At 39.7% G+C, this 27,790-nt stretch overlaps 1 protein-coding gene across 4 annotated transcripts in view; it reads left to right on the forward strand.

The window, feature by feature from the left end:
* Positions 1-27,790, forward strand: part of baiap3 (BAI1 associated protein 3) — a 138,390-nt gene that overhangs the window by 60,931 nt on the left and 49,669 nt on the right. For all 4 annotated transcript variants that reach the window (XM_087245066.1, XM_087245065.1, XM_087245068.1 and 1 more), the window contains exons 3-6: positions 4,142-4,229; positions 15,456-15,533; positions 15,663-15,770; positions 27,470-27,529. In XM_087245066.1, coding sequence (XP_087101192.1) covers positions 4,142-4,229; positions 15,456-15,533; positions 15,663-15,770; positions 27,470-27,529 — 334 coding nt within the window. The remainder of the gene's footprint in view (positions 1-4,141; positions 4,230-15,455; positions 15,534-15,662; positions 15,771-27,469; positions 27,530-27,790) is intronic.

The raw sequence follows: 27,790 nt of genomic DNA on the forward strand, positions 1-27,790 counted from the left end.
CTAATGCTCACCTGCTGTGATGATGTTGATAAAGAAATGGTCTGGAGTGCTGTGGGCTGGATAAATAATGAGAGACGGGAGGGCTGGTGTTCACCGAGGGAGGGGGTCTGACAGCTGTATGGCCATACTAATGCGCTCCCCGCTCATTCCTCCACACTCTGCTGAAGTCAGGCAAGGGCAGAGCCGGAGAGATGTGCGATATTCCCCAGGTGCTGCTCTCTGCCAACCAATCCCGCATTGAACGGCCTATCATCACCATGACGACCGTGTCTGGAAAATTAGCAAGTGGCAGGGGTCCAGGAGTTCACCCACTTCCCACCCCCTTTCCCCAGATCGCCTCACGATAAGATAAATGAAGTTGGACAGTGTGTAAGAAGCGGCGAGGCGCAATTGTATACTTGTAGTGCTGATGATGTTTAAGCGGTGCGGCAGTGACTCTAATGAGTACGGAAAATGTCCATCATCTTTCTTTTTTTTAATCTCCATGGAGGCCGTTTTGGCGGGGACGCGCTTCAAGCTGTTGATTTTCAGGCTTGTCAGTGGGACGGGGAGGCCTGTCACCTCAATCCCCAGTGAGCGCAGGCGTTCTGTAGATAAACTGAAAGCAACAAGGTCTGCAACAAGTCCTGAAATCTGCTGTCAGTGTTTCCCACCATGTTCGTTTGTTTCGCTTGGCTGAGCCGCATGTGGTTTCTGATCCCGTTTTATTTTATTTTTTTACTTGTGTAAAGTGACAGATCACCTGCCTTGTTCAAAAGACCAGCATGAATTTTCATTATGCACCAAGCTGGTTAGTGTTTGATTTGGTGCTGGTTTGACCAGTGGAGCATTAAATTAATGTTCAGCAGCTACATTTATCTGAAGAATCCAATTCATTTAAGGATGTATTAAAAAGTTGTTTGTTTAAAGGGCACCTATGATGAAAATCATCTTTTGTAAGCTGTTTGGACAGAACTGTGTGTATGTATAGTGTGTTCACAGTCATATTGGGGTAATATAAAAACAATAAGTCTCTTTTTGTTAAATTTCCTGATGTTAAAATAGGATCCAAATCCCTCACATTTTGAGGCCAACCACAACGTGACTTAGGTGCAGTTTTCCCCGCCCACTTAATTGATTGACAGATGCGTATTTACATGTCTCAGTAGTAACACGTATAATCATATCAACAAAATAGGATGTGTGCAAAGCAACTGGATTTAAAAGATCTGTTCAGCTCTAAGTGATTATCAATCATTATCAAATGTGATCAAGAATGAGTTTTACAAGCTTAGAACTTTTTTTAAACAGTGCATGTTTGTAATAAAGTAACTTCAGGATGATAAAAATAGCTACGTAATTCATCACTAAAGCCGCGTGTCAGTACAATTATAAAATATGACGCTTCAATCCCGGTTTGTGGACTTTAAATCAGGATTATTTTGTGCATTTAACACAACGAATATCCATACAGAAGTGGACATTAAAGTGTATCCTGTCACATTTGCCGTGCAAAAACAGTGCAAGATTAAACACGCGTGCTGTGTGGTGAACATTGTAACAACATTTTGTATGACTCATCATTGCAGAAAAGTTTGAATTATCTTTACAACAAATACATCAAATAATCATTGGGAAATTTATTGCTGAAGTATTCGGGGCAAGTAGTGGAGCAATAAAGGGAATCTTCTCCAATGAAATTTGTCTTAATGAGTTGGTTAGTCAAAATTAAGGAGCTGGTTTAGTACTGATCAACTGGAACGGCCACCCTAGTTTTTGACATTTTCATTTTGAAGTTGTCAGTTTCTGGGTGACATGTTGGCTCAGTGGTTAGTACTGTTGTCGCATAGCAAGAAGGTAGTAGGTTTGAGTTCCAGTTGGCCAGTTGGCATTTCTGTGTGGAGTTTGCATGTTCCCGCCATGGGTTTCCTCCGGGTGCTTCGGTTTCCCTCACAGTCCAAATACATGCACTATTGGCAGGGAGGGAGTGGGACTCCTTTTCAGCCGTGGAGTTTCAAGCCTTAGACCGGCCCACCTCAGTTCACGACTGACTATATTGAAATAAGGTAATTTCCAATTCAGTTTCTTATGACACTATTACTTCTTTTTCAAGAAACAGCTGCTTTAGAGCTTCAAATGTTCAACAACCTGACAGTTTTATATGTCTTAGCAATAAAAATGAAAAAAAAAAAAAGAATTACTCAGGTGAGGTTAGAACATGGATTGAAGGTGTGGTAACGCAACGCGCTGACCACTGGACCACAATGGCATGTGTGTGTCGCTGGAATAATAGTTACATCATCATTACCCTGCAGGCTGCATTTTGCTCATGGGGCTGTGAGATAATAAATAAGAAGAGCGGAGCTGCAGCACAATAATGAAAAAAAAGGAGTGAGGCCATGGTCAAATAAATTAATTAATAAAAAAAATAAGCGCTGAGAGTGCAACCAGCTAGAAACACTGGCCCTCACGGCCAAAAAATGGACCGGCCCACCGGGAATTCTCCCGGTTCTCCCGATTAGCCAATCCGGGCCTGACTATTGGTGAATTAAATAAACTAAGTTGTCCGTAATGTATGTGTGTGAATATGAATGAATGTGTACCCACATAGCAAAATTTCTCTGGCCCACACAATCAGGTTTTGTTTGGCAGTGAATTACGGTACATGACTGGACCAAGTCTGGCTTCCAGACAAGGGCCAAACATAGACCATATCGTGGCAAAGTCTCAGCCAAGTTAATAACTCATAACTGGGCCTCAACTGGGCCTGAAATGGGCCAGATAGGTCTTGTCACAATTGCAATTAAATTGATAAACCCATGAAGCATTGCATTGTAAGCACACTATGGGCATACTTTTTCTCAAAGTGACCTGGATGTAGTAGTTGGCCTAGATATTAAAAATTTATAAGTTTGGCCTATCTTGACCCACTTTTAAAATACATAAAAAAAAAATTTAAGGAAAAAAAAAACATCTGGCCCAAATCTTGTGTGCTGTCTTAAAGACGGTGTCAACTCCCGGGCCATGTTTGGCCCACACGCTGTATACTAGTGCCAGATGAATGCCTGCTGTGCCAGCTTTATGCCCAATCTGTGCCAGAATTCTCTGCTACCTGGGCATGAATGTTTTCCAGTACTGGATTGTGGCTGGGTAACACGATAAACATACGGTGGGTTCGATGGTGGTTCATTCAGCTGTGGCGACCTCTGAAATGGAGATTAAGGAATGAATGAATGAGGTTGTCAGTTTGATGACTTTGCTTAGCCATGTCCATCTAACCATTAGTTTGCTATGAGTGAAAGACGAGAGATGAAGTGCAAATAAATAAGATTTACATTGATGTATGGTTTGTTAGGATAAGACAATATTTTCAACCAAGATACAACTATTGAAAATTAAAAATCTGAGGGTTCAAAGTAATCAAAACATTAAGAAAATTGCCTGCAAATCTGTGCAAATCAAGTTAGTAATTCATATTGCTATCAAAAAATAAGTTTTGTTTTAAATACAGTCCGAAATTTACAAAATGTCTTCATGGAAGATGATCTTTAGTTAATATTTTAATAATCTGGCATAAAAGAATTATATATGTTCACATATGTTTGATAGAAATATATACACATTTGTTAAGTCACTACAACTGCTACAAAGTCTTATTGATTACATTAATGTTCGCATAGAATAGAGAAGATTATCTTTACTGCATAACAAAGAGTAGTGTTTACTTCTGTTGAATTGTCTGGAAGTAGAAGCTTCTTGCTAATTTGTCCTCATCCTGTTGTGTGTCAGCACCGCTCTCGGTTTCAGCCTAAATTTGACAATTTGACAGTTTATTACCACTTCTCTATTTATCTATGTTCAAGTAATTACATGCCATTCCAAAACAAGCGTTTGCTGGATGCCTGTCAGAGATTTTTCAGCGTTGCTCATCGTATCTTGTTAGTGTGAATGAGCAGCACTCCAGAGGTCCAGATGAGCTTTCAGCATATATGCGATACTGATTACAGTGAAGCAGAGATAGGGGGAACAAAAAATAGAAGTAAATAAAAAATTCAGCTCAGACTCGGCTGGAAGGGAAACTCTTTTTGAAGTCACATCGTGTAATTAAATGTAAACAAGGGTGAAATGTTTCGCAACTGAACTGATCCGTCTCTATTTCCAGGGTTGCCAGGGGAAACGGAGACTTCTTTGACCGCATGAATAAAATCCTCCAGAAACAGGATAGTCTGCTGTCTGCCTGCCAAACTGAGGTAACCACATTCATCACACCATTTCATCCCCGTTTCCAGCCATGGTGCATCCCCGTCTCCACATTTCCCCTGTGTGTTCAATCTGAAGAATGAGGTCGTGCTATTAAAGCAGTTCTATTCGGTGATCACAGGAACTCAACCTCCCACTTCCAACCGTATAAAGAGTTAATGTGCCTGAATTAGATGTTTATTGAAGAGCATTTCTCTCCCACTGTTCTAGCAGTAAATGTTGAATGGGACAGCAATCAATTCTGGCTGAGTAGATTTTGCCTCCGAGTGGTTCTTCACGATAAAATTGTCATTAGCACTTGTACTGTATACCCATTAGTGAAGTATTACACAGAAATGTGCCATTCTGAAGATGTAATTGAGCAATTAATGTTTTGAAATTGTTTTTTACACACTCTCATTGAGCACAGTGACCCACTTGTAGGGAATTTATGGTGTGTGCTTGGGATGTAACAATACATCTTAATATCAGGAAAATATATTCATTAAATTAATGATATAATTCATGAAATTAAGCTTGTTTTTATTCCATCAAAAGGCAGCTCACTGTATTTATAATATATAATTAACCTAACGATGTGAATTCCGCCTTTATGTATTACATTGCATCATGATGTATTGTGGCCGCAAAATCAGGCTGAAGCACTTGGGGGTAGGGTTGTGCGATTTGGGGAAAATATCTAATTGTGATTTTTTTGACAGCTATTTAGTGCGATTGCGATTTGATTTGCAATTTAATTTTGTAGTCTAGTTTCAGCTCAATAATCTGTAAGCTGTAGCAACAATTCTGTGACAGCTTTGAGTTTGAAACCAAAATATTCCCATATTGTGTTTTTGTTTGATATTAATTCATCTATTAATGCTTTTGAAGCAGCAGACACCATCATCCCACTTGTCCGCACTTTCCTAATTGTTTTTTTTTATTTTTTATTGTGGGCATTCTGCATAGTTCGGGTGCATAATTCTGATTGGGCAGAATGAAAGTGTGCTCACTCAGTTGGCTAATAAGACATACATAATAAGGCATACAGACGGCAATCATGCATTTGCTCTGCGCGGGGCAAATTAAATAATACATATTTATTTCATATCGTAGCCTCTTGCAATAAACTAATTGCAACGTTTCAAATTGTGATTCGATTAATCACACAGCCCTACTTGTTTTTTTTTTTTTTTTTTTTACCACAGAACTGTTTGCCTAGGCTGTGAATAACATGTTTTAAAGTTGTAAGTAATGTTTAGTTTGTTGCACAAAGCAATCGTTTTGCTTTGAAAGATCTTGCAATTCTGATTGCAATAAATGCATACATTTTTCTGAATCTCAAGTTTTAACAACATGCCAGCCACATGCAACATTTAAACAACCATATCCAACCCAGGCTCATTCTGACTACGTACCCCTATGTACATTTCTGGAGAGAACAAAATGCATCCCAGGAGCTACGTTTTTTTGTGTTTTTTTATTTTCTTAAATCCACCAGAGGCTACTGTTTACGCTTTTTCAGATCTCAAATTTCTCTTGCGAGTCCCATTCGCGCCTGCTGTTCTCTCGCGAATCCACTAGAGTCCACTTTTGACTGACTGATCGACTGACCAACCGACCGATGCCCCCACCCTCCCCCTTTCCTAAACCCAACCAGAAGTGTTTTAAAAAGCACTGATTGACCCGCCTGACCCTTCCCTAAACCCAACCGCAGTGCTTTAAAAAAGCAATCCAAAAAAGTAAACAAACTGGTAGCAGCGAAAAAGCTGTCCATGCGCAGGTAAGTGGTCAGCTGGTAAGCGTGAAAAAAAACAGCATCATACCGCCCCATAGCATTTATTTTAAAAATGAAATGCAGCCAAACGTTCTTCTGGCTACATAACTTGCGATCTCCAGAAATGTATACAGGGCTACGTTTTTTTCTTTAAATGAGCCTATGTTGACCATTTTACAAATAGTGGTATGATTACTACACTCTCAGAAATAAAGGTACGCAAGTTGTCACTGTTCACCTTTTCAAAAGGTACCGACAAGGTCCATATTAATACCTCAAGGGTACATATTAATACCAAAAAGTACAAATATTCAATTCAATTCAATTCAGCTTTATTTGTATAGCGCTTTTACAATGTAGATTGTGTCAAAGCAGCTTCACATAAATGGTCATAGTAACTGGAACAGTGTGGTTCAGTAACTGGAACCTAGAAATATGTTCCTGTTAATTTTTTTAGGTACTTATATATACTTTTGAGGTACCAATAAGGACTCTTAAAGTACAAATGCGTACCTTTTAAAAAGGTACCACCCCATTGACAGCTCTCGTACCTTTATTTCTGAGAGTGTACAAGCATGTAATATAGTGTAATCTTTCATACTGAACACAGAAATTTGTGCATGCTGCATGTATGGAGATCCAATTTCTGTATTCACAGCATAATTTGATAACTACTTAAGTGGATAACTACTATAGATAACGTTGGATAAAATGCAAAAGGGAATCTAAAAATGACAAATCCCATTTATAAATGTCTTTGGCAGTGGTCCATGGCAATTTATAAGTTGTATTCTTATGTCATAACTCCAATGTGCATTGAGGACCAGGACCTATTTAAAGTCTGTTCAAGTCCACCATCCCAAGTCTATATCAAATATATCATTTTAAACTACAGTAGGTCTACACACACTCTCAGAAAAAAATGGTACAATGTTGTACCAAAAAAGGTACAATGTTGTACCAAAAAAGGTACAAAGCCTTGTCACTGGGGCAGTACCTTTTTATGGGACAGAATTGTACCTTAAGATGAAGAAACTAATTTGTACCATTACAGTTTGTACCTTTAAGGACATGATTTGTACCATGGGAAACCAAAATGTACCTTTGGTTTTTAAAACCTGCAGATACAATATTGTTTCTTCATCAAAGGTACAAATCTGAAGTACCACCTTGGTGACAAGACACTTTGTACCTTAACAGTGTAAAACGCTTACAAAACATTTATTTAAAATGCCTATAGTTTTGTTTTACCAGTTGTTTTGTAATATAGAACTTAATAATTATGTTCATAAGTTTTTTTAAACATATACATTTAAAGGATGATTTATGTTTTAAAATGGAAATTATTCAGAAAATCACTTTGCCTTTTCAGTCATATTTATTTTCATAGGTATTGTAATAAAGACAAAACACTTTTGTACCTTTTATATGAGAACAATTGTGTACCTTCATTTCAATTGTACCATAAAATGTACAGAACAGCATCATATATGGTCTTTGTTGTACCAATTTAAGGTAACATTTTACAAAGGTACAAAACTGTTCCTCAAGGTACATTATTTGTACCACCGTGAACCTTTTTTTTCTGAGAGTGTACTATAATAATCCTTTATTCATATGTTTGAGAAATAATAGTAACAATATTAAAATGTAACATTTTTATAGTGTACAATATTAAGATAATAAGTAATTAAGAGGTCAGTATTAAGATAAAAATCAAATCGTCCAATAAATGTGTATATGTGTGTGTGTACAGGTATGTGGTTTACAGAGCCATGAAGTTGTATAAGGACATGGGTATGACCTAGTTTTACTGTCTTAAGATGGTTTATAGGGACACACAATGTGTGCCTGTAATTCAAAATGCTTAAAACCATACTTAACAGGGTCTTTTGACATTTAAATTTTGATACAGGTTTCCTGTGAGGTTTGAGTTTAGGTGTGTGGGAGGGGTAGCACCATATAAAAAGCAGTTTTTACATTATGCCTATGGTGTTTTCCTGTAAACATGTAAACACATGTATGTATTTTTAATAATTATTTCATTTCACTTTAGCTGATTACCTGATTTATCAAGGATTGCAACAGTGGAATGAACCGCCTGTGCGTGTTTATATTCATTTGTATTTTCAATTTCACTTCAAAGAGCTAAAAGTCGATGTTTAGTGGAATAGTCCTGATTTTAAATCAGAACAAAGGCAAGCATTTGTTATTCTGACCACTTTTCTGGTACATTGTTAAAAAAGTCTCAAACCCATGCAGATATTTCTCTTGCAATCATTGCGATTTCTGTGCTGTCCTGCTCAAATTTCCTGCTTCAGGTCATGCCACAACATTTCATCCGACAAAAGGTCAGCACTTTGACTTGACCATTGGAAAACACAAAATTCCTCCGGTTGTGCCTTTCCGTTATTGATTATCGTGTGTGTTTAGTATCATTAGCATTGCGATGCACGACCTACACACTGCTCAGCTACACCTCATGGATGGATATCCTGACATTCACCAGTACATTTTTTTCTGTATGAATCAAGTCGGGTTTACTGCCATCCTTCTCATTAGCTGTGAAAAAGAAATAAAATGTAATTCCTCCTGAATCTTACAGCGGCAGTGCCAATGAAATGAGGAAATGTCATGTAATAATGATCTTGAATGTCACCTAACCTTGTTGACAGGCAGCAGATAATACAATGCCTCGTGAGACTGGATACAAAGCAGACACGTATATTCTCAAGATTTACTGAGTACAATTAAGATTCATTAAGCCCAGAAAGAACACAAGTCATCCAGTTCTCAAGCTGTAAATCATAATAAACTTCCACCACAATATGGCACAGCTGATGTCTGGATTCACCATTTTGCTGTGGACAAAAATAACCTTTCCATTTATACGGCAAAGTTCAAATTGTATCTTGCAGCTCCGCTACATGTGTCTGGACTTTCTCGTGGTCTTCAACAAAGCCGAAATGGGCAAGGCTGCTCTTTTTGGCGAGCAGTGAATCCCTTCTTAATAACTTCCCACACACACACAGGACTCTCGCTCAGTGTTTTCCTGACACTGGACTCATGAACTCCGACTGCAGTCTGTGTTGCAGTTATTGCTAGCAAAGTGTTGGCTACTTTTCATGATCAAGTGATTGTTTTTTTTTTTGTTTTTTTTTTGTAATTGGAGAAAATTGAAGTGGTATTTACTGAATTAAAGCGGTCAATTCCTAAAGCAACAATTCTAGTAATTTCCTCCAGATGGGAGCCACAGTTAAAGCCCCCCTGAATTATTCGCCCCCCTGTTAATTTTTTTCCCCAATATCTGTTAAACTGAGAGAAGTTTTTTTTTCAACACATTTCTAAACATGATAGTTTTAATAACTCATTTCTTATAACTGATTTATTTTATCTTTGCCATGATGACGGTAAATAATATTTGACTAGATATTTTTCAAGACACTTCTGTACAGCTTAAAGTGACATTTAAAGGCTTAACTAGGTTAATTAGGTTAACTAGGCAGGTTAGGGTAATTAGGCAAGTTATTGTATAACGATAGTTTGTTCTGTAGACTATCGAAAAAAAAAAAAAGAATTGCTTAAAGGGGCGAATAATTTTGTCCTTAAAATGGTGTTTAAAAAAATTGAAAACTGCTTTTATTCTAATCTAAAAAAAACAAATAAGACTTTTAACATTTTAGAAAAAAATGTTATCAGACATACTGTGAAAATTTCCTTGCTCTGTTAAACATAATTTAGGAAATAATAAAAAAAGAAAAAGAATCAAAGAAGGCTAATAATTCTGACTTCAACTGTAGTTTTTAGCAAAAGCTTATATACTCTTAAAAAGGGATATTTTTTGTTGATGCCATTAGCCCACACTTTTTCAACTGTAAACTATGGAGTTATACTCTTATTTCAAAATTGTCTTAGTATGCTTGTTTGTTTATGTCGCAGTAGGTAGAGCTGTCGCCTCACAGCAAGAAGGTTGCTTGTTCGAGTCTCGGCTGGGTCAGTTGGCGATTCTGCGTGGAGTTTGCATGTTCTCCTCGTGTTTGTGTGGGTTTCCTCCGCGTGTTTCAGTTTCCCTCACAGTCCAAAGACATGCGCTATAGGTGAATTGGGTGAGCTAAATTGTCTGTAATGTATGTGTGTGAATGAGAGTGTATGGATGTTTCCCAGAGATGGGTTGTTGCTGGAAGGGCATCCGCTGCATAAAACATATGCTGGATAAGTTAGTGGTTCATTCCGCTGTGGTAACCCCAGATTAATAAAGGTACTAAGCCGAAAAGAAAATGAATGAATGAATTTCTAAGTGATTGTAAATTATATCATTTAGATAACATCATGGGATTGTAGTTCATTCCCTTTGTATAGCCAAAAGTTTTGCTTGTTCTACTTTTCAAATACCTTACAAATTTTCACCAAAATCTGATTGGTATGATCTATGTTTTTTTCATCCATTACTTGATGCATTAAAAGCAGATGGACATTATTGCTATCTATTGAATTTTCTAAACATAAAGTTGTAAATATATATATACACTACCGGTCAAAAGTTTGGGGTAAGTTTATTATTTTTTTATTATTATTAAGAAAATAATTCTGTTCATCAAGGGGTCATTTATTAAATGTAAAAAAAGTTAAATTGTTAAATATTTATACACAATTGAAATAACTGCTTTCTTATTGTATGTAGTTTCAAATGAAATGATTACTCCAATCATTATTGCTTTTACTACTACTACTACTACTACTACTACAACTAATAATAATAACAAATTAATTTTAATAGGGATTTCTGAAGGATCATGTTACTGAAGACTGGTGTAACAAAGCTGCAAATTCATCTTTAAAAGCACTGAAATATATAATTAAATTAATATTTAAACTACTTTTATAGTGCAATAACATTTCACAATTTTACAATTTGTCCTGGATTTTTGCTTAAATGAATGAAGCCTTGGTGAGCAGAATAAGCTTTAAAAAAATAAATAAATAAATTTAAAGCTCACATACTGACCCCAAAATTTTGACCGATAGTGTACAGATATATAAACGAAGAACAAATATTTAGGTGACAGTTCTATAAAACAGCCTGTAAAGCAGGGGTCAGCAATCTTGTTCCTGAAGGTCCGGTGCCCTGCAGGGTTTAGCTCCAACTTGCCTCAACACACCTGCTTGGGTGTTTCAAGTATACCTAGTAAGTTGATTAGCTTGTTCAGGTATGTTTGATTAGGGTTGGAGCTAAAATCTGCAGGACACCAGCCCTCAAGGAACAAGTTTGATGATCCCTGCTATAAAGCATCCTTTATTTTTAGGCTTCAAACTATGTTTCCTCAATTTCCAAGAAGACATTAAAAGTTAATTCATGCCACAAAGGTTACGATTGAATTCATTAAGAAGAGTCAAGTCTTTATTGATTTTTACTTTTTTTTTTATTTTACTTGTGCTTTAATCACCATAGGTCTAGTAGATTTTGGAAAACTTTCAGATGATTTGCTTCCATTATAACTTGTTCAGAAACCACATAAGTGCAAAAAATAAATAAATCATTATATATCCTCAAATGAGATAATGTTGGGACAGTATGGAAAACACAAATAAAAAAGGAAAGTAGTGATTTCAAAAAGTACTTTGAAATAATAATAATAAACACCAATTAGTTAAGTTATGTCATACTGAAACATCCGAATAAAAGAAGCAAATTACTGATTGCATTGCATTTTATCACATTGGTTTTAGTAGAAGGTGTTTGTTTTATTCTGTTATCTTGCAAGTCAAATGATATGACTTACAAATACTTACATCCTTTTGTAAGGATGTTTCCTACACTTTTGTTTTACAGCAAATGTTCAGATGATAGACATTTAATTGTAGATTTGTGTCTAAAGTGTATAAAACAAGCAGTCTTATAAACTTCATGTTCTAGCATTACATGCTACTGAATTCTGTTGTGCACGATAAAAGGATTTGAGAGCCACTCTCGATAGAAAAAAAAAGATAACAGATGCATGAAGTGGAGGACATTATCTTTTTTTTAGTTCTAAATAACACGCTGCTTGTCTTTCTTTTTTTTCATTTTTGTTTACAACAGCTGTTGCTATATGGAAACTTCCATGCACATCTGACTGACAGATAAATTGCAAGCTCTTATTTCAGTGTTGTAATGTTACGGTTGTTTGAGCATATTGTTTACAGTTTATATTTTATGCAATGACTGTAGACATCATGTTAGACGCGGCATGTTCATGTGCCGTCTAAGCAATAAATCATGCGCTTGATGGAGTTTCTTTTTATAGCATATTTACTGCTGGCAGGTTTTGAAGAGAAGGAATTGAAAAAGAGTCACAACACCAGTGAGGAATCAATTCTAGGAATTGAGCCTATTGATTTCATAACTGGGAACTGGAATGAGGAAACGAGAGAGTTTGGTGAAAAATAAACCAAATGTTTTATTTAATGAAAATCCTAACCTTGATTGTACGTCTTCTGGACATACTACTGTTCACCAGACTATGCACTGTAAGAAAATTAATAAACAAATAAAATGGATAATGCCCTGGCAGATAATGACCGAAACTTTTTCTGTGTAAATAATGCACATTTACATAAAACTGTTTTTTTTGCGACTCCATTTTTTTATATGAAATACATTTTAAGGTTCTGATACAATGCTGCTCTTATAAAAAGCAGTCAAATAAAACAAACAACATAAGAAATAATTTTTGGTGTTTCCCTACTCTCTATAAAAAAAAACTGTAAATCAAGGGTGTGTGACATCATTAGCATGACAATACAGAAACAACATAAAATTGCTTATTTCTCTAGATTTTAACATTGTATATACACAATAATGCAAATGGTACATGGAAAATGATAATGATAATTCATTACATTTATAGCGCATTTCTAAACACTCAAAATGCTTTACAATTTTTTGGGGGGAATCTCCTCATCCACCACCATTGTGCAGCATCCACCTGGAAGATGCGACTGGTGGGGGTTACTTCTATTTCGAGAAGGATTTTTGTAAGAGAACTTGGGAATAGTTGATGTTGCCTTTTTTTGGTAATGATGTCTTTTTTTTAAGCTTAATGCTGGTCTGTACATGGATAAGCATGACCAGGACACTTTGTAATATAAAAGGGTCTTTGGCAATAAAACACTTCCAGAGTGAGTAAATAATGACTGAATTATTCTACTTATTATTATTACTATTTTGATAATTTATTATTATTTTATAATAACTTATTTAAAAATATTTGAGTATTTGCTGAATTCAGCTTGATCTTTATTCAATTATATTGCAACTAAAATTCTGCTTCCTGTTTTTTATTTATTTATTTTTAATTTTGTATTTTAAGTCAAATTCAGGCATTAAATTCAAACATAATAGAAGAACAGCACTCAACAAATAAAACAGAATTGAATTGAATTGAATTGAATTGAATTGAATTGAATTGAATTGAATTGAATTGAATTGAGTAATGCCCTGGCAGAAATTGACCAGTACAGTATTTGTGTATATATACTGCTCAAACATGAAACAAACAGTTTTTATAGTTTTGTCATTTTTCCTCATGCGGAAGAAGCAGCACTGTTTTGTCATACTAACTACATTTTGTAGTTCTGTTAAAATGCTCCTCTAAAAAAGAGCAGTCTAATAAAACACACAACACAATAAAGCATCATTGGTGTTGTCTGCTCTTTATAAAAACAAATGGTAAATCAAAGGTGTGACATTGTTACAAGGCGATACAGGACACGGTCCTTCCCACTAGTTAAAATTCTTTGAAACACTTGGGATAACGTAAATACATAAGTCAGCAAAACCTATTTATGTTATAGAATAATAATTTACATATATTGTATTACTGTAATTTGCCAGTACTGGGTTGCAGCTGGAAGGGCATCCGCTGTGTAAAACATATGTTGAATAAGTTGGCAGTTCACTCCACTGTGGTGACCCCTGATTAATAAAGGGACTAAGGAAAATGAATGGAATGAATGGATGAAGTTTGTGTTCATTTTTAAGTAAAATGATTAAAAACAGGATGATATGCTAACTAGAACTATTTACTTATTTAGCAAATTTGAAAAATAAATAAATAAATCATCCACTAAACAGAAAAAAAATACTCAATAGCAGTAACTGTTGCTTTAGTTGATGTGTTGACAAGAATTTATTTAGTAGTAAAATACAATGATCAACATTGCATAAATAAACTAAATTATGTAACAACAAATTGTCACTGAGAAAAAAATAAACAGTTGTTAAGAAAATTCAAAGTTCTCATTGTATCAAGTTGCCATATTTTTTTTATTGTTTTCTCAACAATTACATTTTTACAGTGCATGTACAGTTGAAGAATTATTAGCCCCCCTGAATTATTAGCGCCCCTGTTCATTTTTTTTTTCCCACCAATTTCTGTTTAATGGAGGGAAGATTGTTTCAGCACATTTCTAAGCATAATAGTTTTAAAAACGTATTTCTAATAACTGATTTATTTTATCTTTGACATGATGACAGTAAATAATATTTTACTTGATCTTTTTCAAGACACTTCTATATAGCTTAAAGTGACATTTAAAGGCTTAACTAGGTTAATTAGGTGAACTAGGCAGGTTAGGGTAATTAGGCAAGTTATTGTATTTGATGGTTTGTTCTGTGGATTATTGAAAAAAAAAAATTAGCTTAAAGGGGCCAATAATTTTGTCCCAAAAATGGTTAAAAAAAAAAAAACTGCTTTTAATCTAGCCGAAATTAAACAAATAAGACTTTCCTCAGAATAAAAAATATTATCAGACATACTGTGAAAATTTCCTTGCTCTGTTCAACATCATTTTGGAAATATTTTTAAAAAATATAATAAAATCAAAAGGGGGCTAATAATTCTGACTTCAACTGTACATGGGCATAATTAATTATAATTACAATAATAAGTACATGGAACGTGTAATGAGGACACCTTAAAATAGTGTTACAAAACATTGTATCTGCATATTTCTTAACAAAATTTTATAGACGTGTTTTGTTTAATTTTCTATTTTACCCAAATTCTCCCTGAAACTCTCTATTGTGATGTCATTGATTAGAACATTTATCTAAATCACTCCCTCAGAGAGCTCATTGTGTTGTAGCTTCGCCGTCTAAGCAATAAATGGTGTTCATTGACAAATGTGATAGTTTATTGCTGCGCTATTGTGAAGATTCCCTTCATCCATTACCATAACCCAGATGAAAACGAGCTCACATTTTGGATCAAATTATCCATCTTTCACGGAGGATAATTCGAAAGGGCTCATAAACTCTCTTCTCGCCAGCTTACTCTCAGCCGCAGAGGCCCTCGAATCTGCATGGCTGGAGCAGCTTTGAGCTCATTGTTACGCACAATTAATGATCTCCCCACTCTTCATTGATCACCTCACCTGTCATCTTTGTTTCTGTTGGTTCTCCATCCTCATGCATTTACAGGAGGAGAGCAGCTGTGCTCTTCCACCCCCGGAGTGCAAAGACCAGGCTTTTGTTCCAGAGAAATCCACCAGGGATGAGGTGAGACTGCTGGTCAACCTTTCAAAACAGTGGAATGGTTCAAATGGCATGATTTCTTCTTGTGATACATTGCAGGTTTTTTTTCTCCAGAGGCTTCACAGGTTGTGAAATAAATGTTTCTGTTTTTAGCTGGATTTGTTGTACGAGGAGGCGATCTACACCGTGGTCAATCGAGTCGGGGTGCCGTCGCCAGAATATGTCACTAACGAAGGGGATATTTTCAGCTACCTGCAGAAGGTGCATCACTGTTATTTATCGTATAAATCACACAGCACACTTAAATAAGCTTTCTTTACACTAAGAAAATAAAAGAGTTTTTAGGTCTGTTCAGTGAAAGGTTTTTTTTTATTGTTTATTTTTATTTTTTTTGCATGATAATAAACATTTTTCGTGCTCTTCAACATCTTTAATGACCAGCTCTTAAGAGAAACATGAGGATAATTTCAAATAAACAGTTCTTAAAATATATATATATATATATTTTTACAATGGAGAATTACAATTTTAAAAAAGGATTAACTAAACTAAAATAAAGGTTACAAAATAGTGTTTTTGCAAATATGCCATAGAAGAACCATATGTATTTCTTAATGTAGTGGTTCCCACACTCTCAGAAATAAAGATGCAGCAGTCACTGAGGCGGGACCTTTTCAAAAGATACGTATTTGTACCCAAAGAGTCTACAGTGGTATACCTGAGCACATAGGTATTACAAAGGTATTTACAAATATTAAATGTATCTAACATGTATCTTTGAGGTACCATTTTGGATACTTTAGGTACAAATATGTACCTTTTGAAAAGGCACTGCCCCAGTGACAGCTCCTGTACCGTTATTTCTGAGAGTGCAAAGTGGGGGCAGGGGGACAATCCGCTTGTTGAGTGTGACGTCACGTGAAGTGGCTTCCGAGTCCAAGCGCTCTGCATAGGAAGACTCAACAAAGTGCTGTAATGCTTTCAAAAATCACAAGCACAATGTATATATCTATGCCTAATATCTGATGGCCAGGAAGTAATTAATTATTTTTTTTAATTGTTAACCTTTTGGTATTTGTGATGCAAATATCACAATAAGTCCAGATGTTGAGAACACTATGATTTTATAGAAAATTCACTTTAGTGTGTTATATGACTAAAAAGTGGCATTAAACAAATATTTTCTCAATTCAAATGAATAGATTTCATACATCACGACTTAAAAAGCTGATGAGAGGCAGTCGCTTAGTGATTTCCAAAAATCACATATCTGTTATTAACCTATTAGAATCACCATATTTTATCCATAACCTACAGAAGATAAAAAATATTATTTAATAGTTACAAAAAATAAAACATACAAACTAAAAGCTAAACAAATAAACAAAATACAAATAAAAAGCCGGTTAAAATTAAACTGAACAAATAAATAATGACTTAAAAAATTATATGGTTGTTAGCCTGTTGCACTTTTTGTCATCAATATGCTTGTGTGTATATAGTTTCTAATGGTGTGTGTGCCCCATTGTGTGCAATGTTAGTATGTTTTTTTTACCACATCTGAGGATAGTGGGGGACGTGAGTTACTGAAATTTTTATTTTGAGGGTCGTGGGATAAAAAGTTTGACATTTAAGTTCTTAAAATAATATTGTTTTATTATTGTGTAAACATCTGAAAACCCTTTTTTTCTATATAAAATATATTTTGTAGAATTGAAAATGTTTGTGGTTCTTCTTGGAACTGTCAGTGAAAATAAAGAGCAGATTTTCTAAAAGTAGAAACAATGATTTTGTTGCCCAAATGGCCTTTAAAAACAGATCTGTTAGGATAGCTCTTTTAATAGGAAGGCCATTTAATCAGTGTTGAAGGTATCACATTACAAATAACGTGAGCTACATAAAAATAATATTTTTTTTAAGTATCAAGAAAAGTAATGCATTGCTTTTAAAAATAAAATAAACATATTTGCATTACTTTTAAAAAAAAATAAAATGTGAGTTTCTTTTAGATGAATTAATCCGCTTTAAAAAAAATATTTGCTGAATTATAATTAGTGAAATCACTTTGAATTACACTCAATGAGAGAACACTGAAAATAAGTTAGCAACATTTTGTGTTGAATTTAAATAAACAAATCAATTTTAGTAATGTTCAACTTCATTTGATTGTTTAAATTCAGCCCAAATAAATAGTTTACAAACTCATAACTAGTAAATCCAAGAAATCACCTTGGAATATTTTTTTTTCAGTGAATAAGTTCCCCCGCAGAAACAGGCAGAAACCAAGATGGTAGAGCTTTACGTTCCTGTGATGAAATTATTCTCATTATTTTGAACATATGAAAAAAGGAGACTATAATCTCAATGGGCAGTGATTTTACAGAACTAATAAAACAAAAATACAAAAGTAGCAAGCACACTGCTTTACACTTTCATTAATCTGCATACACGGCACCTGTACCTATAGTGTCCGGAAATTTTCAGAAGGTAACATTATTCAACTTTTTTTTTTATAATCAATTCTTTTAAAGGTACATTAAGGTTATAAAGTGTGTTGTTAAGTGCAGAGCTCCTTTATTTTAAAAAAGAAAAATACCCTGCAAGTTCTGAAAGAGATCAAACCTCAGCCACATCAGAAAAAAAATTACTCAAAAGTAACTTAAAAGTAACTCAAAAGTAACTTAACGTATTACTTACCATAAAAAGTAATGAAACTAGTTACTTTTTTGGGATTAACTCAATATTGTAATGCATTACTTTCTAAAGTAACTTTTCCCAACACTGATTGTAATGATCGAATATAGAAACAGTTTTGATTCCCCAAAGAACTTTTCAAGGAGCAAGTTAAATAATAAATAATTACATAAAATACATATTTATGTACAGAACATTACAACACTTGGAGGAGCAATCCAAGGAACAGCCCCTATGAACCATTATGCAAACAGTTTCTTTTTTTTTTTTTTGTAAGAATCTGAATCCAAAACTCTCTTATAAAATGAAATGTTCCATGGATGTTAAATTTAGGGGGACCTTATGAATAACTGGATGCCTGTAAAGAGCTTTAGTATATATGAGTGTACATCCTTCAAAAACTGCTTCATATTTTCATAACAACGCAAATATCATAATATGTGTTGTGCCTCTGTGCCTCCCCAAATCCACCAAGACCTAAATAAATATCATGCTCTGATTGATTTCTGAATGCAACGTAAATAGACAAAAATATTTGTTTTATCATTTGCTTTTAAACCACTTGCATTCTTGAGGTAAAGCTAGTCCTTGAAGAGATTGTGCTTGGGTGGTGGTGGCGGGGTTTGTTTACTTTCACTTGGTTTTATGAGTTGGAGCAGATGCTCTTGTCTTAGACATGATTAAACATCAAAGCCTGTGCCCAATGGGGATTGATGTTCAGCGCTTATATTACACCCATGAAACGTCCTGTCACTCTGGAGGAGCCTGATTCCATTCAGAGACCTCTAACACTGAGGTGAAGCCGGTCTTACGTTTGAAGTGTCTGATCTATAATGTTTTTCCTTGAAAAGGAAAAGAAAAAAAAATCTACTTTTAACCACTGACACAATCTGATCACAAATGTACAACCACTGACACAATCTGATCACAGGCACCTATCTCAAAAATAACGGTTATCAGCAAGTTTGAATATTTTTTTAAGTATTGAAAATTGGTGAAAAGCGTTGAAACTGTTTTTGAAAACATTTGCCAGGACTTCAAAATCATCATCAAGTCAAGACTTTTAGGTGCACTCTTAAAACTTATGCTTTATTATATTTTTTAATTGGCAATGATGGTTTTGTGTAGAGCCTTTAACATTGTTAGAATCTTTTCCATTCCACAAAAGGTAATAGTGGGAAAAGGTTCTTTAGATTGTGAGATTTTTTTAAGAACTGTTCACTAAATGCTCTTTCAGGGAGGAAATGGCATCAATCCGATAGCCTTTACTTTAAAGAGTGCAATTACTTGGCACTTAGAATCCAAAATAGAATCACTTTGTCCAATCACATTTTATTTTTGTCCTATTGAAATTTACATTATTCTGAGCAGAAAATAATGACTCTTGCATTTTCCTTATGATTTAGGAAAGACACTCAGTTTTCACACCTTGTATTAAGCATGACATTTTTTTGAGTTGTCCACTTTTGACTAGGCCTGGGTGATTTGGCTTGAAACCAAAATCTTGATTCATTGAGCTTTTTCCCCCCTCATAGTTTACTGACAGGTTTTGTACAGTAAATATTCTCATATATTACAGGTGAGAGATTTTTGAATGAAGGGTGCTTGATTTTAAAACAATTAAAGTAAACACACACTATCTACTATCTATGATTACTTATTGAACATTAAACAACTGAAAAGCTAAAATTAAGACACAGTTTTCTTGTATTTTTGGAAACAAAACAAATTATTTTTTTTAATGTTTTTTCTTATAAAAAAATGTGGAAAAGAAGCAGTATCTCTTCTAAAGGTAGTGCAAAGTATGGCTTAAGAATGGGTCAAACATCCTACTTGACCTGAGATCAGATGTGGCTGCAAAGAGGAGGCTGAAGTATAAATCAAGGCTTAACAGAGCAGGGTCATGTGACTCCACACGCAGTAGTGGAAGTAATTAAAAAAATCAACCTGGAAAAATTAGATTATTTTTAGTTTCTGAATGTCGATTTCTATTTATTTTTTGATTAATCGCCCAGCCCTACTTTCATCAAGTGGTCAAAAGTGCTTTTGACCAGATTTCACTAGTAATTTAGACTCACATGGGGTCAAATGTATTTGAACAGCTGCGAAAGACTGAGTGCTGTTGTATTTGTTATATGTATTTTGTAAAAACAAAAGCACAGTATACATGATAAAATGGTAAAACCAAATCAAGTGTGTAGGCCTAGGAGGTGATCAGAAATAAAATAAATCAATTATCTATCATTTTATTAGTTAATGCATAAGTAGTCTATTTATGAGTCATGTTAAATTGATCTGGTAGATTTTTTTTGTACAGTGTGAAAATTGTTTACACGACAACTTTTCAGCAAAACACAGTCAAATCTTGATGCGTTTTCTGCATCAGCGTTTTTGTGACTTACAAAACATAAAGCTTAAAACAGGTTACAAAGTGGACGTTTTTGAAAACGCTGTCACTGTTATGTTTGTGGAAACACCAAAAAGCTAAAGTCTTTTTAAAAAGATCATGCCAACCCTGTACATATTATGTTTTTAGGGGAGTATAGATTAAAGGCAAACATGAACAAACACACAACAATGATGAAATATGTGCTAGTTTTGTTGTTTCTTAGGTAATTACTAGTGCCTCATAAACAAAATGTGGATTAAGTTCACATAACCAAAAACAGAAACACATCATACATAACAAATTATACATGGACATACATTAACCGCCAAGTCGCCAGTGGCACATTGACACTTCCTTACAGGTATATTGTTTACTAACAGTGTAAGCCTGCAACTTTTTACACCAGAATCTTTCAAATGCAAAGGAAAAAGTTTTTGTCTAAATGGTTGACATTTAAATGTAGCCTTAGATTAAAAGATCAGAGAAAGTCGTTATCTGCCCCCTTGTGATCAAATAGATGAAAACACACCTTAATACCAGGTGTGAACAGTGTCCCAAGTCACATGTCTTTCAACTAAAGTTCTCATAAATACAGTCTTTAACTCACCTATGTGTTTTTGAGAGTTTTTATGCCACTGCTTTATAGGCTATTCTGTGAAAATAGTGTAATGTTGCAAAGTATTACATTTCTACACCCATTTTCATAAAAACACTGCTGGATTCCACACAATCTATGTGTGAATTAAGTTAGCATTAGTTTTTATACATTTAAATAGAGATTGAACGTAGAACGTTCGAGGTTACAGAAGTAACCCTTCGTTCCCCGAGGAGGGGAACGGAAGTGCCATGAATGGGAGGATTCGGATCAGAAGCCGCTTATCTGGAGAGTATTGAACGGGCCAATGAATGAAATTAATTGGCAGCGTAAGCTTGCGCAGGTGTGCGACATCTGCAATTATCTCAGCATATAAGCACACCTGAAGCCAGCAGACGCCATCCTTTTAAGCTGAAGAGACTTTCAAACAGCTAAGGGACAGTCATTATGGCGACGGAATATGGCACTTCCGTTCCCCTCCTCGGGGAACGAAGGGTTACTTCTGTAACCTCGAACGTTCCCCTTCGGTTGGGGAACTTCAGTGCCATGAATGGGAGAATATGGAAAGCGCCATAATGACTGCACCTTACCAACACCCCCGATGAGGAGATAGTCAAGCAAGCGTGACGCACCCACATCATGGGGGGCGCGGTCCTCCAACGTGTCCCTGGCCCTAATTTATCCTACTTCAACAGAAGTTTTACGGATTTAGATATATTTTTTGGGAAGTCGTGAGCATCTAGATAATTCTAGGAAATACGACAGTACGTTGGGAAGCGTGCAATCCCGATAGGGAGGACGCTGCGGAGGCCATTCGTTACCCAAGGGGGGGATAGATGGCAGAATTTACCTATGGACTAGCCCTAAAAAGGGGGAGTACGCATAGCAAAAGAGTGGTTAGCGGAGAGGGAAGACACGGGTCCACCCAGGGGGGGGACTTAACCGTGGCGGAATAAGCATATGGGATCGCCTAGTGGGGATCACGCATAGCAGGCACCTATACCCAAAACGCGGGCTGACCAGCGGGCAGACCTACAACGTAGTGGGCCAGCAAGTGACTCCTCCGCTGAGTCAGTGCTGGGGGCCACGGAGGAATCTGCAGGGCTCACCTGACGGGGAACTTTACTGACAGATAAAAAAGGCGCACATACCTCCGTGTTAGGGAGAATGGCGCCGCAAGCGTGTTTCAACACCCTACCGAGTTGTCTCCTCAATCACCAAAGGGTTACCTAATACCCTTGAGGAAACCGGCTCCACTCGCAGATTGTAAAACCTTGCAAATGTGTTGGGTGTCGCCCAGCCCGCAGCTCTACAGATGTCTGTTAGAGAGGCGCCGCGTGCACGCGCCCAAGAGGATGCAACGCTCCGAGTGGAGTGTGCACGAACTCCCGGGGGACACGGCTGACCTCGACTCGAATAAGCGAGTGAAATGGCATCCACAATCCAGTGGGATAATCTTTGTTTTGATACGGCACTTCCCTGCTGCCGACCGCCATAACAGACAAAGAGCTGCTCAGATGATCTAAAATTCTGAGTACGGTCCACATAAATGCGCAGAGCGCGAACTGGACAAATTAAAGAAAGGGCTGGGTCTGCCTCCTCCGGGGGCAGCGCTTGCAGGTTCACTACCTGATCTCTAAAGGGGGTGGTAGGAACCTTGGGCACATAACCGGGGCGGGGTCTCAGGATGACGTGAGAGTAATCCGGCCCGAATTCCAGGCACGAGTCACTGACCGAAAATGCCTCCAGGTCCCCGACCCTCTTGATGGAGGCCAACGCAACCAGCAGAGCTGTCTTCAGGGACAGAAATCTTAGAGATACTGATTCGAGTGGCTCAAAGGGATCGGATCGCAGACTCGTGAGAACGAGGGCGAGATCCCAAGAGGGCATGAGAGGGGGGCGAGATGGATTAATTCGCCTAGCACCCCTAAGGAACTGGATGACCAGGTTATGCTTTCCCACGGTGCCGCCAGCTACCGCGCTATGATAAGCGGAGATGGCGGCCACGTAAACCTTGAGAGTGGAGGGCGACAGCCTGCTGTCCAACTTCTCTTAAAGGAAAGAGAGCACAACACTAATCTGGCAATTTCGGGGGTCTTCTCTGCGAGAGACGCACCATTCAGTGAATAGACTCCACTTCAGGGCGTAGGCGCGCCTCGTGGAGGGGGCTCTAGCCTGAGTGATGGTATTAACCACCGCAGTCGGTAGGTTACCTAAGTCTTCCTCGCGTCTAGGGACCACACGTGGAGGTTCCAAAGATCGGGGCGAGGGTGCCAGATGGTGCCCTGTCCCTGAGAGAGTAGGTCCTCTCTCAAAGGGATCCGCCAGGGGAGGGCCATCGCGAGGAGTGAGAGCTCTGATATCCAGGTCTGGTTGGGCCAAAGGGGCGCAACTAGCAGAACCTGTTCCTCGTCCTCCCTGACCTTGCACAGAAACTGCGCGAGCAGGCTCACTGGGGGAAACGCATACTTGCGCATGCCCCGAGGCCAGCTGTGGGCCAGTGCATCCGTGCCGAGAGAGCCCTCGGTCAGGGAAAAAAACAACTGGCAGTGAGCGTTCTCGGGGGAAGCAAACAGATCGATCTGGGCCTCCCCGAATCGCGCCCATATCAGCTGAACAGACTCGGGGTGGAGTCTCCATTCTCCAGGGCGTAACAGCTGTCGTGAGAGCGCATCGGCTGCACGATTGAGCGTGCCTGGGACGTGAATGGCGCGCAGCGATTTCAGCCGCGGGTGACTCCAGAGGAGCAGACGGCGGGCGAGCTGAGACGTGCGGCGAGAGCGCATACCCCCCATGCGGTTGATATACGCCGCCGCCGCCATACTGTCCGTCCTGACCAGCACGTGTTGCCGCTCCAGCACCGGTAAAAAGCGGTGGAGAGCGAGGAACACTGCCAACAGCTCTAGGCGATTGATATGCCAATGCAGCTGGGCACCCTTCCAGAGGCCCGCAGCCGCATGCCCGCGACACACGGCCCCCCAACCCGTGTTGGAAGCGTCTGTTGAAACAACAACATGGCTGGACGCCTGTCCTAGAGGCACACCGGCCTGTAGGAACGAGGGGTCGTTCCAAGGGCTGAGGGCGCGGCGACACAGCGCAGTAACCGAGACCCGGTGTGTGCCCGCGTGCCATTGCTGAAGTGGTCTCATATGGAGCAACCCGAGCGGCGTGACGGCGGCTGCGGATGCCATATGCCCCAGGAGCCTCTGAAAGAACTTCAGTGGGACCACTAGTTTGCTGTCGAGCTCCCTCAGACAGTTCAGCAACAGGCGAGCGCGTTCCTCGGAGAGGTGCGCTACCATGGTGATCGAGTCCAGCTCCATCCCGAGAAAAGAAATCCTCTGCACGGGGGCGAGTTTGCTCTTTTCTCGGTTGACCTGAAGCCCCAGTAGGCGGAGATGCCGAAGCACCTTGTCCCTGTGCATAATCAATTGCTCCCGCGAGTGGGCTAAAATCAGCCAGTCGTCGAGATAATTGAGTATGCGAATGCCCGCGAGCCGAAGGGGCGCTAGGGCACCCTCCGCGAGTTTGGTGAAGACCCGCGGAGACAGAGAGAGCCCGAAGGGGAGGACCTTGTACTGCCACGCTCGACCCTCGAACGCAAACCGCAGAAATTGGCGGTGGCGTGGAAGAATGGAGACATGGAAATACGCGTCCTTCAGGTCTATGGCTGCAAACCAATCCCGAGGACGAACGCATTGGAGAATGCGCCTCTGCGTGAGCATTCTGAACGGCAGCTTGTGCAGACAGCGGTTCAAAACGCGCAGATCTAGGATTGGCCGTGACCCACCGCTCTTTTTGGGTACGATGAAGTATGGGCTGTAAAACCCACTCTCCATCTCGGCTGGAGGAACCGGCTCGATTGCACCCTTCGCCAGGAGGGCAGCAATCTCCTCTCGCAAGACAGGGGCGGACAGGGGGTTGACCCTGGAGAAATACACGCCCGTAAACTTGGGGGGCCGTTTCGCGAACTGAATCGCGTAACCGAGTCTGATTGTGCGTATGAGCCACCGCGAGGGGCTGGCCCGCGCTAACCAGGCAGGCAGAGCCCTCGCTAATGGAGTCATCGCTACAATCGCTGACGTACCAGCGGTGGGGCAGCGCGGAGTGGGTGTGCTGATCCGGGAAGCACGAGGGTCCCGCGGAAGAGCTGGAGGAGAGCGATTCGCTCTGGCTCCGCACCCTGACTCCGGAGAGGGGGCTGGAGGGCTGAGGAAAGGGAGACCGTCCCCCCAGCGCTCGTGAGCCACTGGCGAAGCACGTAGAGTCTGCGAGCCGGAAGGCAGCGCGTCCCGGACTGGCAGAACTCGTGCAGTCACATCCGGGGAAGGGAAAAAGTGCTCTTTTACTGATGTTTTGGTGGCACTGAAAAGTACCGTTGTTATCGGGGCCCCGCCCTCCAGCGGGGAAAGAGCAAGTTTCCTCTTCTCTGGATGGCCTGTCTCAGGGACGCTTCGCGGTCCGTTTACCGGACTTAACGGCGCCCTGGGCAGGAGGGGCTGCCTGCTTTCGAGGTGAACGCCGCGCCCGGCGGACGGTGTCGCCGAACAGGCCAGCCTGGGATATGGGCGAGTCAAGAAAGCGAACTTTGTCAACGTCGCGCATATCGGCCAGGTTTAGCCAGAGGTGGCGTTCCTGAACCACAAGTGTGGACATCGTCCTCCCCAGCGCACACGCGGCGGACTTAGTAGTCCGAAGAGCATAGTCGGTCGCGGTGCGCAGCTCATGTAATAAGCTTGGGTTGGACCCGCCCTCGTGCAGCTCGGCCAGCGCCTGCGCTTGGTAGCGCTGGTAGGTGGCCATCGCGTGCAAAGCAGAAGCAGCCTGGCCCGCAGCCTTATAAGCTCTGGCTCCGAGGGAGGCAGACAACCTACAGGCTTTGGACGGGAGGCGGGGCAAACCCCGCCACGTAGAGGCGCCGCGCGGACAAAGATTGACCGCGATAGCGCGCTCCACTGACGGGATCGCCTCATACCCCCTGGCAGCTCCGCCGTCAAGGGCGGTGAGGGCGGAGGCACTCGCAGCATGGGCAGAGAAAGGTGCCCTCCAGGACTGCGTGAGCCTACTGTGCACTTCCGGGAAGAAGGGGACGAGAGGCTTCGAAGGCTTCGCCTTCTGGTCCTCTACGTAGCACCCATCTAGTCGGTCCGGCCGCGGAGCTGGGGGATAAACCATCTCCAACCCCACGGCCGAAGCAGCCCGGGAAAGCACGGCTAACATGTCCGCTTCAGGATCCGATTTGACAGCGCTCACCTGCCCGGAGGGGGCGAGCGGGTCCGGATCTTCGTCGGACAGTGAAAGCCCACCCTCCGATGCCGCGGAGGACATCTGATCTCCGGTGTCAGCGAGTGTGAGAGCTACCATCTGGTTAGACGGATCACTCTCACCACCCGAAGCTTGGATGGAGCGCCGTGAGGAGCGAGAGGTCCGCGAGCCCGTGGGCGGCGGATTAGCTCCCGCTGAAACCCTCAGATCTGCCCGAGCGCCCGCTGCTTTTTTAGAGCAGGAGGCAACTGGGGTGGCTCGCTCTCTTGCGAAAGTTAGCCGCGATCTTAGCTGTGCAACGGTCATGGCATCGCAATGACGACATGAACCGCCCGCGAGCACCGCATTAACATGCTGGACCCCCAAACATGCAATGCAGTGATCGTGTCCATCATCCGGAGACAGGAAACCCCCGCATCCAGAAACGCACAGTCGGAGCGCCATCCTGAAAAGGACGTGCTGCACGACTGTGTTGCTCTTTTAGGAAAGTTGCAACTATACGCACCGCTCTGGAGGACCGGACCCAAAGAACCGCAGGCAAGGGAGTAACCCAGCTCGACCGTCTGCCACCGCGAAGACCCACTCTGGACCGGGAGACACACTCGTTCGCTCTGAAGTGCTGATCAGCAAGAGGAACCCTCATCGACTCACTCAGAAAGGATCTGAAGCGAAAAGGATGGCGTCTGCTGGCTTCAGGTGTGCTTATATGCTGAGATAATTGCAGATGTCGCACACCTGCGCAAGCTTACGCTGCCAATTAATTTCATTCATTGGCCCGTTCAATACTCTCCAGATAAGCGGCTTCTGATCCGAATCCTCCCATTCATGGCACTGAAGTTCCCCAACCGAAGGGGAACAATAAAGTTGCACCCACCAAAAAACTCAAGAAATGTGTTCTTTCAACTCAATTCAAATAAGTAGTATGAACAAACAACAAATGCTTTTTTTTTGAGTGCTTTACATATTCCAAAGCCAAATGTTATTATTTATTTTTTTTCTCATCCCTCTCTTGCTCAGGTCTTTGATATGGGTCAGGAAGAGCATGAAATCATCCTCCAGAGAGTCAGAGAATCCAAGGTAAGTCTCTCCCTTGAGTTATACCTGATGCATTGCAAATCTGTTCTGACAACACAGCATGTAATGTTTAAACAACACATTGATTTTAATGGGAAAAAAACTGTGAAAGTTTGGACTTTAAGTGGACTTTAAGTTTAAGTTTAAAGACTTTAGTTCAAGTCACAATTCATGATATTAACACATCATTAACTAACACTGCTTGCTTAATAAACTACTAATTAGCTGTTTATTATTAGTTAATAAGGTAGAAGCTAGGTTAAG

The sequence above is a fragment of the Danio rerio genome, chromosome 3 (genome assembly GCF_052040795.2).
Source record: "Danio rerio strain M-AB ecotype USA chromosome 3, GRCz13ab, whole genome shotgun sequence".
NCBI lineage: Eukaryota > Metazoa > Chordata > Actinopteri > Cypriniformes > Danionidae > Danio > Danio rerio.